Source organism: Tetrao urogallus (genome assembly GCF_951394365.1).
Source record: "Tetrao urogallus genome assembly, chromosome: 1".
Classification (NCBI taxonomy): domain Eukaryota; kingdom Metazoa; phylum Chordata; class Aves; order Galliformes; family Phasianidae; genus Tetrao; species Tetrao urogallus.
Genome location: NC_136813.1, coordinates 80,535,159 through 80,551,087, shown reverse-complemented (window position 1 = coordinate 80,551,087; position 15,929 = coordinate 80,535,159). Strand labels below are relative to the sequence as shown.

The 15,929-nt window shown below is 34.1% G+C and overlaps 1 protein-coding gene across 1 annotated transcript in view; it reads left to right on the top strand.

Moving 5' to 3' along the window:
- Positions 1-15,929, top strand: part of DMD (dystrophin) — a gene marked incomplete at both ends in the record, with an annotated part of 1,041,552 nt that overhangs the window by 434,615 nt on the left and 591,008 nt on the right. Inside the window, 4 exons of the mRNA XM_079549062.1 lie at positions 1,873-2,046; positions 3,812-3,967; positions 9,339-9,509; positions 15,368-15,547. Coding sequence (XP_079405188.1) covers positions 1,873-2,046; positions 3,812-3,967; positions 9,339-9,509; positions 15,368-15,547 — 681 coding nt within the window. The remainder of the gene's footprint in view (positions 1-1,872; positions 2,047-3,811; positions 3,968-9,338; positions 9,510-15,367; positions 15,548-15,929) is intronic.

Here is a 15,929-nt window from a genome sequence, read left to right as displayed (position 1 = left end):
GTTATGCATTTTCTATTTTTACAGGTTGTTTTTTTGAGATGAGTGGTTCAAAATTACACAGAGTATTTGAACACAGTATAGCTTTGTGCGACAGCTGTTATACCGTGACAATAATTTTCTCTTTTGTTCTTTATGTTCCAAATCAGTCCAAATATCTACTTTGCTTTTTAGGTTTCTTTTAGTTGTTCATCTGATATTTCCTTAAAATTGTTGGACATAAGTATGTAATGAATCAATTATAGTTATCCATTATAGCATGAGTAAGAGTGGCATAGATGATATAGATATTAATTATTATTAGTTACATAAAAAAGTATAGCTTGTAGTTGGATGGTTGATTTTTTTTTTTTGTCATGTGCATTACTTAATTTAATCGGTATTAAATAATATATATATTTATTTTTAACAGATCTGCAGTGCTGTGCAATCCTTCAGTGACTTTTCTCTACCACTAATAACATATTTCTCTGTTTTCAACGTCATGTTTAATATATTGATCACCATAAATAGTAACAGATAGAGATAGGGCATTGCAGGCTTCCCACATGACTTCATCAAGCTGAAGTATCACAAGAAGATGAAAAACTAATTAACTATGAATTTAGTGTATGCAAACACTCTGTAAAAATGTGAGACCATTCATTCCTAATCTTTTTTTCCTATTCCAATCCATTTGTTCACTTCTTTATTCAGAGAAATACTTCCCTTCTTAGCCCATTGGATCTCAGTTTAATTATTAATGTTTAACAAGTAATGTAGTTGGAAAGAAGTGCTGGAAATCTGAGTTTTCTGTTGTACCCATGACACTGTAGTCTTTCACTAATATAAAAGTGCAATTCCTGACTCCTTCACAGAATTCTAACAAATAGGTGAAACATTATTTCTGTTTTCCAAAATTATCCTAATTTTTACAAATGCTATGTTTCTATTTAAACCCTATTTCTGTTCCTTATTGCAGTTCTTTTCAAATTTGTATAGTATCGAAAAAAATGTATTGGTATAAAGTGTCCAAGATTTGAAGATAGAATATCAGAAGAGTGTTTGCAAATGCTGAATTCCTATTTAATTATCCTTTTCTCAATGACCATTCTATTTTTCAAACAGTAGAAAAACTTAACTTACTAGTAATTTGCTCAATAATTCTAAAGATGAACAGGTTCTTGTTCTTGTAGGTAATTAAGATGTCCTTTCCTTGTTTAATTTCTCATTATTTTTTTTTTTACCCCGATGATCACATAAGCAAACAACATAACTTACTGATAAAGATATCCAACTGTGAAAATTTTGAAATTAGAAGCCATGCTTGCCATAGATTTTCTTGCCTTCAGATTAATTTCTTCTTATTCTAGGTCATGTTTCTTGGCTTTTTTTTTTTTAATTGAAATTTAATTTTATACTTTAAATCTCAATTTTTATGCTAGGCCTACTTACTCTCCAGCAACTTTACTTGGGTTTATTTGAGGGACTAAGAGTGATGCTAATAGCAAGAAGAAGCAACATGGTTGAGAGCTGATGAGCATCCATTCTGGATCTCTTTGTATTATGCTCAAGCCATTATACCTACATTTTCTCTTCACCTTCAACATTATACATATTGTGAAGTATGAAAACTTTCCCTTTCTTCAGTCCAGTATACAGGCTCTCTTGACACTGGCTGTGCTGCACCCAGTATCCTGGATTATGCAAGAATTTTTTCTTCCCATGGAAATCAAGATTGTCTGCTGCTGGTATTTTCCCCAAAAGATTTCAGACGTTTGAATGAAAAGCTGTGCTGATTGATAATGGGTTCTGAGCATCGTGGAATGGATCCAATAATTGTCTTCAATGTTGATGTTATTTCACATCTGCTACTTACTCCTCTTTACTTTTCAGAAAAAGCTTCAGGATGTCTCCGTGAAGTTCCGCTTGTTTCAGAAACCAGCTAATTTTGAACAGCGTCTACAAGAATGCAAAAGAATTTTAGATGAAGTGAAGTTGCAAGTGCCCAAATTGGAGACGAAGAGTGTTGAGCAGGAGGTAGTACAGTCACATTTGGACCACTGCATGGTAAATACGTTAGATGTTCATTTCCTGTCTATTTTGTCCTCCAAACGTAAAGTATTTGCTGTGATCGTTTCAATATAACTTTGCAAGAGATATTAAGAATCTGAGAAAATTTAAGAGGAAAGTTTTGCAACAAAAGTCATAGGAACCATTTTAGGTAATGGGCAATTTTCAGGAAGGTTGGAGAGTGGAGGTTAGAAGTGAGGGAGGACAGAGAGATTTATCCTTCTTTTTCAAATAACTAAAATGGAAATGAAATTAGAAGAACATTTAAATCTGTGTTCACTTTGAAATTTTGCCAGGCTATCATTGCATGGTGAAATAGCTTTAGCAATCTTAAAGTGACATGGTGTTGTCTTCTTCTGCCATGGCAAAGAAACATGGGGTACATTCATGATAAAAGATTATCAAAACATTCTTTTTTCAGTGAACAATGACTATGAACTTTTACTATATCAAAATACAATTTGGAGACATTTTCTAATCCCCCCATCCAGTGCTGCATATGAGTTTCTCTTCCTGGGTGGCCTGTATTTCCCACAGTGTGCTACAGTCATGAAACTCCATAATATAGCCAGGAGTGTTACAATGCATTGAATTTATTCTAGTTGGGAAATGGAAAACATACAGAATACCCTGGTTACTCACAGTACAGCTTTCATGAGTTGTCTTGCTATGACTTTTTATGGTACAAGAGTAAAAGACCTGTATGTGTCCCAAAGAATATGAAGAAAATCTGTATTAATCACATTAATACCCCTTTGTCATTGATAGGCAGTAGAGATAAAATTGAACATTGTGATGACAATAGTAAAATGGAGATTTTAACAGCAAATATCAGAGCAATCATATAATTTGCAGTGTTGTTTGTTTTTGTTTTTCTCACACTTCAGCATGCCTGAAGACAGTTTTTCTCCTTTATCCTCTTTCAGATCTAAATGTAAGAATTGAAATTAAAAAATAAGGATGGAACAAGTTGATGTTATTTCATTATTTACTGGGTTTTACTTAAATGCAATTGCCCTTTAATTCATATTTTTATAAGAACAACATGGTAATTAGAAGCCCTGTACTAATTAGTTTCACCAAGCAGTTAGCTTTTTTAGCCCCATAACTTTCATGCTCTAAGGATGTGTTTACAGAACATCTTTCTCTGCAACAAATCTATACTATTTATTTTAAAAAATCTAGTCATATTATCCACGTTCAGGCCACAGCCACTGCCGCCCCACGGGCTCTTGCATCATGGCTGCACATGGAGGTCTGCTCTGCATGGTGCCTGTGAGCTGCAAGGGGACAGCCTTCTTCTCCGTGGGCCTCTCCTGGGCTGCAGGGTGTTTCCGCTCCACAGCTGGAAAACCTCGTATTCCTTCTGTATTGACCTTCATGGGTACAGGGTAAAGACAGGTTGTTTTGAATAATCTTGTAATTTAATTTCTGGGAAAAAAAAAAAAAAAAAAAGAATATATATATACATATATATAGGAAGTTTTCTCATAAACTTCTGTATGTACTTGATACATACAAACACACTCAGGGTGAATTTTCTCCACCCTTAGGTCACCTACTTGGTATCTACTGAGCACTCTCAGCTCCTCTAATTTTCAAATAGGAGTGAATGGTGGTCAGTCATGTGTAATGATGTTTTTATGCAGCAAACAATACGAAGAATTCTACTGCATCTATTACTTTGTAATATCTTCAGTAGTCTGTTCTTTTTTACTTATTTTAATAGGGGTGTTTCTCTTTCATAATTCTGTTTGATTAGAAATTATATAAAAGCCTGAGTGAGGTGAAGTCCGAAGTGGAAACAGTGATAAAAACTGGGAGGCAGATTGTTCAAAAGCAGCAGACAGAGAACCCAAAGGAACTGGATGAAAGGCTTACAGCTTTGAAGTTGCAATATAATGAATTGGGTGCGAAGGTAAGCTGTATGTTTTGTAATAAAAAATTATGCACTCTTTTTAACTGACAGCAGTGAAGAATAAGCTTGGTATGGTAAGTTAATGTTCTTTTTTACTGGTTACTTTCAATGTTTTCACATTTTCTTAATGGTGTAGAAAGAATGGAAGCAAAGGCAATTGTCAGAATGGCTATTCCGTTGTCCTATAAAAAAAAAAATGACCTTCTGGAGAAATAGAAAATTGCTTTGTTAAAGTTTAAAATTATACTTCCTTAAACTTTTTACTTATTTTTTTTCTCCAATTTTTTGCCGTGTTTTGTTTTGTTTTGGCCAGAAGGGGGTCTTGTTTCCTTTCAATGCCTCAAACAAACACTAACTTCAAAACACTTCAAGTCAGGAAAATACTTAGGTTTTCTTTGTGATTTTTTTCACATTTTTTCCCCTAAAGAACTGCTTGATAAAAGAGAGAATTGTACTTTTCATTTTCTTTGCCTCTGGTTCTATAGATCATTATGTATTTTGTTTCTATTTATTGCTGTCCAAAAATCTATTGACCAAAAGTTCTTGCTATTGCAGCTTTCCCCAGGAGGCATTTGTGTAGGTCTTTGGTTTGCTTCATCTGCACTCTTGACTTTAACTACACATAACATTCAGTTCTTGTCATAACTGTTTCCTGGTTTAAATCTATAAAACCCTGACTTGCCTGGTTGCTGTATCCTAGTATATAAACTATGCAGAATATTATTTATTAATGAGTGTATGGAGTAGCTGTCCCACTGTTTTATGTCTCAGAAATGAGCAAGCTTTTTTTTTTTTTTTAATTTTGTTGTTTGTCATCCTCTGTTACATAAGTGCCCTCAGATTTCTTCATGTTGGATAACAGTGCCTTTGAGCTCTATAATCAGGAATGTATTAATAGCATTAATGTGTTAACAGTTCAAATAGAACTCTTTAGGAAATTCTTTAAAAAAATTGATATTTATACAGTGCTCGGTTTGACCACTTAATATTTCTTACTGCATAATTAGGAGGACTACATGACTACTTTCCTAGTATTAGATCTCTAAATGTTATAGTCTTTTACCTTATGTTGCTAATTAATTATATTATTATACATTATTTTTATGTAACTAACCTTCTAGAACTTGTTGCTATTAATCTCCTGAGCATTGACTTTGCTTGTGTAAAATTTTCATTTATACGTCATCTGTTTCTATATCAATTCATATACTGTTAGAAGCTGCTATGCTTCCTAAAAGAACAGTGTTTTCATTTAAACAAAGTTTCCCTAAGATTTAAATAGACAATGTAAAAGGCAGACTGCTAACTAATATCAACAAGATTAGGTGCAAATAAATAAAGAAATTTGTGTCCATTCCTAAGGCTTTTTATTCTGATTCTGCTTATCTATGCAAGATGTTGCCTGCTAATGAGGGACAATCCTCCATAAGAACTATTGATCTATGAAGAGAAGTTGTGGCATTATCCAAAGGAAAAAGTAATACAAAACATTCAACAGCTGTCCTGAGTTCCCTGCCGCTCTTTAAAACAGAGATATTAAGAGACATCAGTCTTTTGAGTGTAAAGAAGACTGAAAAGTCTGCTTCATTAAGGTGTGGATAGTACCATTTGAGAGTAGATGATACATTTGTTTTCTCCGTTATTTTAGAATGGACTGCAGCATTTTTTCCTTCATTATATTTAGCATAACTGCAGCAGACAGGTGCCATTATTAGAGGGGACCTCTCAACTAATGAAGTGATAAAAATGTGCCATTAGGAAGCCATTAGAGATCTAAGACAGCAACACCGCTAATTAATGTCTCTCAAAAAATACATAGTGCTTTGTTTACCACTGTTGTCCTAGATTTAATTTTCCACATTTACTTTCACATATAATGGTAGTTAATGCTTTTAGAGGGTCACAAAGGCTCAGAATTACAGAACCGAACTGATCACTTAGCCATATTCAATCCTAATTTGTTGTGCTGATTTTGGAGAACCACAGCTTTTCTTTTTATGGAAAACCTGATAGTAGTAATAACTGATAGTAGTCCCAAGACTGAAATCAGTAGTCTGAGGAGACAAACACCCTTCACGTTTAGACTGATGTGCATTGTCTCCTACTGCTTCAGGAGGGCCTCCATATTTAAACCAGTCCTTAATAAGCACATTCTTAGGGATGTGAAATGGTTTTAATTTAAATGTACTGAAGTGTTGTGCTCTCAAGGCAGAAAAATTGCAATTATTACTAATAGTTTCACACATCTCTTAGTAGAGTTTTTGTATATATTTTACATACCATTACTGTAGAATGAACCTAGAAATCCACTTACAGGTGGGGAAAGGTTTCTTTTTATTTACTTTCCTTATTATCATATGAACATATGAACATAAATTCCTATCAATTCCTCTGCTAGTATCAGACCTTAAACCTCTTTCACTTCTGTAAATGAGTTTTGTGTACTCAGAACATCGAGTTTTGCCCTTCATTTTTAGCTGAATATGCTCTGAAAGCATGATGAATAATTTTGAAAATTTAGTAGTGGCCTCAGTGTGCATAGGTTTGAGATGAGATTACAGGAAACTAAAATGTCATTTGAATATCATGGAGCAGAGATTGCATATATGATAAACATTCCATGTCCGTGCTTGCATTCCCTCATGCATATTCTGTATCATAGACATATATATGCATATGTACACATGAACAGCTGTTACAGCTTAAGTAGTTTGTTAGTTGTGAAGCTGTCGCATAGAGTCTGTAGCATCCTTACTGCAAATCTCTTTATGCTAATTCAGCAGAGAAGAGACTCTCTAGAACAAAATGGCAGTAATCGTATTCTTGCTGCTCTACTAAAGGTGTTGCTGCTGTACAGACTATACTTGGAAGGTGAGGTGATTCCCCACAGTCCACTGCTGCACAACTATGTATGTATATATATAGCTATGCAACTTCAGCTATATTACTAAAAGGTTTTAAATACCTTTTGTTTTGCTTTAAGTATCTACTCCTCCCATTTTTATTTATTACAGCTAAAGAGTCTTGCAAGTAAACTATTTAACATAGCTGAAATAGTTTTAAAATATAGAGAAGATTCATGGAGTCTAACTATAATGAATATAATGTTTGGTATCATTGTAGGAAATAGAAGGCCTTAAGAGGGCACTGTTTCCTATTTTTCTTCAGAAATACATCTTTATGTTTTAAGTACAAGCGGAATCTGATGCAATTGTAACCTCCAGATATATACAGCATAGGTAGGAGTAGTGTAATATCACTGATACAATATCCAGCATTTAGAGATGTGTAGAGCAGCACAACTAGTATTTTTGTGCTTGTGCAGATATCAGCAATTTCCTTTATAGTATACCAAGTGGTTATGGTTGTTCTTACACAGGCAATCTCACATAGAGTAGTGCAGTTTGCATTGTATTTCGGCAAAGTACATGCAAATTGTGATTTAAAGTTTAAATATTCCTCAGAAGAGGTGAAATGCATATGTAAAGTCCAGGTTCCCCTTATGTGAATCTTTCTTTAGCTAAAAAGCTGAGTTTTATTGTCTTAGGGATTCCCCCTTGGCTTCACTGTAAATTCTGAGGTCTCATTTAATAAATTTGGTATACAAGAAAGTACTTAAAGTATATTCAGGGAAGAAAAGTTCTGAAGTTTCAGTGGTATACCTCTACAGAATAATATATGCAACCAGGGACACTTTGTTGCTTATTCCCTAAGCCAATCTACTGTTCACTCTGGGAGAGCAAAAGCCATTCTATTGCCTTTAAAAACTTAAAATCTCCTTTGCTAGGACTAGGAACCAATTTGGTCATTATGCCAGTGGTTCTATTCAAACAATTTCAAAGGTCCATCTTACTTTTATTAGATGTTGGTTCCATTTTTGATCACCTGATGCTGCTGTAGACAATACTGCCAGCATTTGTACTCTTGAATAGGTCTTATACAAACATGGGGAGAAAATATTATAGGATTTTTTGCCTCAAAGTCCTGGTTTCATGAACAACAGAAAGTACTACTGTCAAAATACGAGAAAAAATAATCTCTGTTTATAAAATTAAGATAGGATCTTGAAATGGTAGTAAACAACTAAAATGTGGACGTAGCTTAGAAGTTCCAGTTATTATATGGTCGTGCTTATTCAATATCAGTTTGCTTTCATTATTTATTTTACTGGGAGAAATACTGTAATTTAAAATAAACTGCAACTTAAATAAAAATTAGTGGCTACAATCTCTGTTGATAACTAATTGATACATAATATACTTAGTCATCTTCTTTTAATATTTGTGATCCACTGCAGTTTCTATCCACCTTCATTAATCAGCAGTTTTTAAATTTCTTCAGCGCATAATTAAATTTATATTTTTAAATTACCGATCTCTAAATGTCCACTTGTAGTGATGGTTTTCATGTGAGACCTCTTCACTTACTCTTCTGCCTGCCCTCCTAAGTATTTGGAAATTTACTTCTCTTCCTGAATGTGCTGAGGGGCTTGCAGAGAAGGTTGTATTCCCTCATCCTTCAGAATGCTTACCAAAATGTAATAGAGAACAGACACGACGAACGTTCAGTTTTTCTTGCAGGTACCGTGTAGTGTGCTTAAAAGAACAAATAAAACATGAATTGTCCATATTACTTCACATCCAAAATGTTTGGCTTATGAAAATCCTAACCAAGAACCTTTGATGACAAAGTTGTTAATGTGGAAAATTGGATGATTGGAAGCTACTAGTGGAGTAATGACTTAAGTAGGTCATGTTGGAAAGCATGCTGTAAAGCATACAAGTGCTGCTGGTAAATCTGTAGTAAAGACTCCCAAGTAAGAGACTAGCAGTCAAATTCATGGGATGTGCCCTAGGACTTGAACTAGTATTAGCTTTATGGGAAATGTGAACAAGAGCTGGTTCTCTAAGGAAACTAGAAATGACAAAACAAACTGGGAATAAGGAGGTTGAAATTGAAAGAGGACTATGACAGAAGATGGAGGACAATTGAACAGAAGGCTGGGATAAAAGTCTACAAACTGCACTTCCTTTAAAAAATGTGTTAACATGGCTTACTCATAGTAAATACTTGTGTAACTCTCTAGAAATGTATATTCACCTTTCTTTTAGTGGTTTACATGGAATCAAGAAGCATTATATTTATTCAGTATCAAACAGAACTGCATGTGGATACTTGAGGTTGCTTTTTTTTTTTAATATGTATCTTCATGCTAACAAGCAAAAATAAACACTGTGAGAACTTATGAAAGAAGTATATATTACAAGTGTAATTTGCCTCATAAAATTTTCACTTATGATAAAGTGGCAGATAGATTATACTAAAAAAATCATCAAACCAGAGTTAAGAAACACGTGTTTTATTTCTACAGGTGACAGAAAAAAAGCAAGAGTTAGAGAAATGCTTGAAGTTGTCCCGGAAGCTACGAAAAGAAATTAATTCTCTGACAGAATGGCTTGCAGCAACAGATGTGGAATTGACAAAGAGGTCAGCTGTGCAAGGAATGCCTAGCAATTTGGATGCTGAAATTGCCTGGGGCAAGGTAACAATGTAACACGCACTGTACCTTTATACATCTCAGTTTATGCATATTAAAGAAGGTTTGATGAAAGGAATAGAAATTCTAATTTTAATCAGCAGAACTTTATAACTGCTATGTTATTATTACAATCACTAATGCTTGAAAAAGTTTTAAGCATCTTCATCTCTCCACAGGTGTATACTAGCACAATTCTACCCTGAACTGAGTTTGAAGTAGATATCTATAATCTACCCTGAAAGTTTGAAGTAGAATTTCATTTTTCAAAGAGTATTTTGGATTTTCCATCCAGTATCCATTGAAATAGAGATCACTTCTCTCTCATCTCATTCTACTTATGGCTAAAAGTTCCAGTAGATAAAAGAAGGATGTTAGAAATCTGTAGGTTTTGTATGTTCATATAGCAACGAAGAGGAGGAATATTTGGTTCTTTATCCTGTTTGTTTTGTGACTCATTCTTTTTTATCCCAAGGGCTTCGTACTTTAATAATACCTTACTCTGAACTCTTAGTTTAGATGAAAATGCAAATCCTAAAATGAAATTGTCCTCAAATTTAATACGTGTGCCACAGAATAGATAATCCAACAGAATCACAGAGGGATGCAAGAGCTACGTCGAGCTGCATATCTCTGTGGAATACTAAGACAGCTCAGTATCATTCAACACTAGCTAATTTGGTTTATATTCTGTATACATAAGGAAAATCCATTCTGACTCAGATTATAAGCAAACCAAACCATTGTACAGGCACACCAAAAGCTGTGCTTTTGAAGAAACCATGCTCATCATAATTCAAAGCTTCGAACTTTCAAAGAATTACGTGCATCCAGAGATGTTTTGAAAAAGTACAGTTATATGATTCCAAAACAATACAACAAAAACCTGTAAAACTGTTTTTCTGTGTGTGAAAAATTAGCACTTTAGCTCTGCTTAATAGGAAAAATGCTTTAAACATCTTACTGGTTTCAACATGTAATATAAATACGGTCATGAATAATGTGCAGGCAACTTTATGACTTCATAAAAGACTGTAGTGGTTTCAGACACTGGAGTACAATTAGCTTTGTGTTTTCTATGGTTTTTTTTTTATGTCGTTGCTGTTCTGTTTTTTACTGCCCATTTTCAGCTTCTGAGCTTGGTGTCATTAACATTGAAACACACCAATTATTTATGAAACAGGTACAAGAAAAAGAAAATCCTACAAGGTTTTGGTGAAGTATGGAATCATTTTTTGTTATCCTCAGTCTCTAAGACACTGCTTTTAAAAGTAGTGTCCAAAGATATGTTAAGATCACTTCTTACTAACTTACAGTTGCTTTTTAACTATTACTGCTTTGACTTTCAAAAACAAAAACCTTGTTCCATAAAAACTCCATTGCTGTTTGCTGTTTTCCACGTTTCACTTGCTGCCCTTCAAGCCTTACACAGTTCTTCTCATCACTTCTGCTTGTTATTGTGATCTTATCACACATAATGAAGTCACAGTTGTTGAAGAGATATTAGATAATCATACCAATTTAATGCCCCCTAACTGTACTGCTAGATAGTCAGTGCATTTACACAGTGAATAGAAGAAAAATAATGTTTAATATTGCTGAACTATAAGGTATAGTTCTCTAAAAACAGAAATGTAAACTGTATGTTTGTAGGTGCCTCTTCAGGAAAGCTAATTCAGATGTATATAACTTCACAGCAGCTTAAATGGAAAGACTTGTCTTTTATATCATTTAACTGTTGGATGTATTTCTTCAGAAATTGCATCACTTGAACATAAAGTTTGATGAATTGCACAGTTGCACAGTGGGAAGTCCTTGTTACATCTCACTGTTCATATGAAAAGTATATATTTTACTTTTTAATAACAAAAAAAGGTAACAAAATGTAATTAAAATGAGAAATTTTAACTTGAAAAATATATCGAGCAGATTAACCTACTAATCCTAAGAAATGCTAAAGTATTGTGAATTCTCATGAAGGAATTACTTCTGGTTGCATAAAATAGAACTGGTAATGAGCAGATTTTGGCTTCAGCTCCAGAACAAATCTCTCTTTTGGGTCTGGCCTTATCTCACTAAAATAAGGATAAACAACTCTGTATGAAAGCAACTCTTCTTGAAGTATGAATTTACTGCAAATCCTTTCTCAAGATTCTCTTTAGGGGAATATAAATCAATATTCCTATAAATATAAGCACATTTTTAATTTTGAACAACCCAACAGCTTGGTGGCAAATGCAACCGTTCCAGATACATACTGAAATTATGTGATATATTTTTGCACAAATAATCTGCTCTCACTGTAGCAGGAAGCGTTGTGTGTTACATGAACTCTTTTAAAATCATTTGGAGGAATTCACAAACAAGTATGCCACTGATACTTCTATGTGGATTTCAGTGTAGCATAGCACAAAATAGTACATCAATAATTCAGTCCCCAGTACCAGGCCATCACAGTATCTGATTAATGTCACAGCTTTGGGCTTTGGACTTCCTGAGTAAGTGGGCTACTGAAGACATTAACCAAATGTCTAACAAAATGTACTAGGAGATGAATTAGGCCCAGCAGATTGCCATTGTTAGGAAAGTATGCTGAAAACTAACGTGTGAAATGGAGAGAGAGAGAGGAAAACTCTGTAGTGTGAATGAAATGAAAATTGGATGTGTGCTGCAGTCATTGCAACTAGGCAGAGAACTCTTTTTCTTTACAGAAAAATCAGAGAAATCTTTTTCTTTACAGCACAGGGAAACAGTTATATTTATCACTGAACTTATTTCTAATCAATTTTCAGTACCAAAGTATTTTAAAACATGAAGGGAACTCACAAAGATAATTATAGAGGTTAGAAGAAAAAAAATGTGCACGTGAGAATGTTGACTTCAAGGAATAAACATCCAGAAGTAAAAAGGAGTAAGAAATGTCATTAATGAAAAGTAATAATCTTTACATGAAGAGAATTGTGCACATCTAGAGTTTTTCTAAGGAGAGAACAAAAAAATTTTAGCTGTTACTTGAAAAAAAAAATGGGCAATGTAATGAAGGCTGTAAGTTCTGTCTTTTTGCTCAGCAGAGACAAGCTAAATCTTAGCACTTGAATTCAGTTCTGTTGTAATAGATAAGAAAAATGACATAGGAGTGGAAAAAGTCATTAAATATTGCATATTAAAAAACCATTTATAATTAGAAGACTGAGTTAGTGAATGCATTTATCACAAAAGACATTAATAATTGTGGGGCTTATTTGTCTTTTAATCGGGAGCTGGTTTGATATGAATTTGATTGCCAGGAAAGCGTGTTCTCAGTAAGGAAATGCCAGGTGGTAGCACAAGGAAAGATTCTCTATCACTCACTATCAGCAGTATAATTCTACTAGTGCTATATGTTATATTTCAGCTGGAGAACATAATACTAGTGAGTGTAAAGTTGAAGTACTCAGAAATACATTAGCTAACACATTTAGCAATGTATTTCCTGTCAATAAAATCCATGAAGTAAAATGATCTGAAAATTGTTTGAACTGATTCATAGTCAGTGGTCAAGATGTAATAAAAAATAAAAGATATGCTGTGAATAAACAAGTAAATGTGTATAATCAGCCCCCCGAGGAGGCCATAATGTCAGTTCCTGATTAATTCTGTAATCTCACCCAGGAGAGCTCAACTACTTAGGTAATTTCTTTTACAGAGGTTTGAATTATTATGATTGTTTTAGAGTAGTTCAATATACAGGCTGTGTGGAGCCATATATAACTTCATCTTCTATCTTTTGTTGATTTTGAATTTTTAAATATACATATCTAAACTAATAGAAAATTAAAATAGTATCCTTTTTATTTAGCCACAGTTGAGATTTGCTTGGGGGGAGGAAAAAAAAACCAACAGTTTGATACATAGCAGTCTTACCATTATGAACTGTTGCTCAGAAACCCTCTTCATCATATTATCATTAAAAAAAAAAAAAAAAAAACCCAGCAACAACAAAAAAAACACATTCCTATGTGGCCATCAGTTTTCAGCCATCAGTTGTTCCTGGTTAGTATTTGCTGATGTAAAGGATGTTATAATTTTTTGCTTCCTGATGAGGCATCACTTAAAAAAAAAAAACAAACAGCTGTAGTAGTTGTTATAAACTCGAGGATAAAGAGTATCCCACACAATAGTGGAATCAGAAAGAGAGCTATGAACCCATCGCTGCACAGATAGCCACATTTATTTATACAATGATTCGTCCCGTAAACCTGTGGGTCCGTATGTAGAATAAAGATGCTATTGTATGCAACTAAGAGCTTCTTCTTATGAATTCTTAGTAAGGTTTGTCTTCATATCTTTCAACACTGCAAAGGATCCTACGTATTCCTGAGTTTCAACTCAGCTGAATTTGTTATTTCTAAAGTAAAACTCTTATTTTACTTTGCAGTTTCTTTCCTGAGACTTCAGTGGTAGGGACTTGAATGGTGGAATGGTGGGGATCAGGCCTAGCCAGTATAAGTTCACAAAAGGCAAGTTGCTTGACCAACCTGATCTCCTGCTATGATCAGCGACCTGCCTGGTGGGTGAGGAAAAGGCTGTTGAATAATTAATATGTTTTATTACTTTATATGCCTTACCAATATTATGTCTTTAATGAGGGCTGCTCTGAAAGTAGGTTATTCTGTTGGCCCACAATATCAGAGTTTGATGCTGGTAGTATGGCAGTGCCAACCTTCCCACCATTATTCCATTCCATTTTATTGCTGTGCAACAGATGGCAGCATAGGGGCAGTCTGACACATGGAAGTGCCTGTGAAGCAAAGTGCCTGTGGGATTGAATTCCTCCATCCTGACAAAAAAAAGTGCATCATTGACATTCATCAATTCTTGCTGAACATTTGTGGAGACCAAGTAGATGTGAGCACAGTGATGTGGTGGGTGGTGCGTTTCAGAAGTGACAATAGTGACAGTGGGTCACCTCTGCTGGTGCAGATATTTACAAGCTCGACATGCTGGTTCTTGTTCATTTCTGGGAAAAAAAAGTGGCATTGACTATGTAGAAAAAGGTGTTTTTAACTGAGAATTTGGTTGGTCAAACAGTGTCATTGTGCTCTTTGTATCTGCTGGCATTTCCATGGAAATAAATAGGAGGCATTACTTCTGGAACACCCTACATATGTATGGTTTTTAGATTCTATGAGTAGTATTTTAATATTTTAGTTCACTCAGTAAAATCCCAGGTGAATACAATGAAAAAAGGCATTTCTACAGTTTGGAAAAAAACAAACAAAAAAAAAAAACAAAAAAAACACAAACATTTAACAGGACAGAACATGGTTTCAGCTGAAAAAAAGATTGCACTGGCAAATATCAAAGGAATATTTAAAATCATTCATAAGACTAGTTTTGGTGGTGTTCTATAAGTCTTCAGATGTTATCATAATGCTTTGTTATTGTCCTATTTGTTATGTTAGCTTTATGTGCAATTTCACAGCTATGTCATTTTATTACATCCAAATTAAATATCTTTAGGTAAATATTGTAAAATATAGGGGTTTTTTTGTTGTTGTTGTTGTTGTTTTTTTTTTTTGTGTGTGTGTGTTAGTTTTTTTTTTATAATAGAGTATTAAAACTGTATTTTGAACACTGGAGTGAGAGCTAATTCATGATTTATAAAAATAATTTGTTTACCAAATACAGAAGATGAAGAATGCAATTTTATCAGAGCTAAAACCAAACAATTTATGTTTTACTTATTCTTATTTATACTTATTTCTCTAATTAGAGGGAAGCAAGAGGGTGTTTTCTCGTATGAACCAACTGGCTGTTTGTTGATCTTTGTGTGGAGAATGTTTAATTTCCTGAATTTTTATTTTTTATTCTGCTGATTATAGGCAACACGGAAAGAGATGGAGAAACGCCAAGTCCAGCTTAAGAATGTCAGTGATTTAGGAGAGAATTTGAAGACAGTACTGAAGGGAAAGGAAAGTCTAGTGGAAGACAAAATCAGCCTCCTGAACAGTAATTGGATAGCAGTAACTTCACGTGCTGAGGAATGGTTAAATCTGTTAATGGTAAGAAAAATGCGTTTGTGCCCACAGGAGAAATGATGCCCAGGGTGCTCATTCTTACAGGTTTGCTTTTTCTGGTGCCCCGGAGTATGCTTATCTAATGGACTGACAATCAATCACATTGTTTAGTTGAGTGATTAAAGAGAGAGTGCACTGTGGAATTTTGCTGATTAGTGTTTCCCGTTCTTATCTACCTGAGCAGTTTCTGGGCCATTTTTTGTTTTGTTGTTTTTTTGCTTTGTTTTGTTTTGTTTTTTTTGTTTTAATTTTCCTAGAGTGTGGAAGGCAGGTTCTTCCCAAAGACCTAAAGTACTTGAATATGAATCAAATAAAAAAAATGGCCATATCAGTTGAATTAAGTCTCAGTACTGATACCGACTTTGTG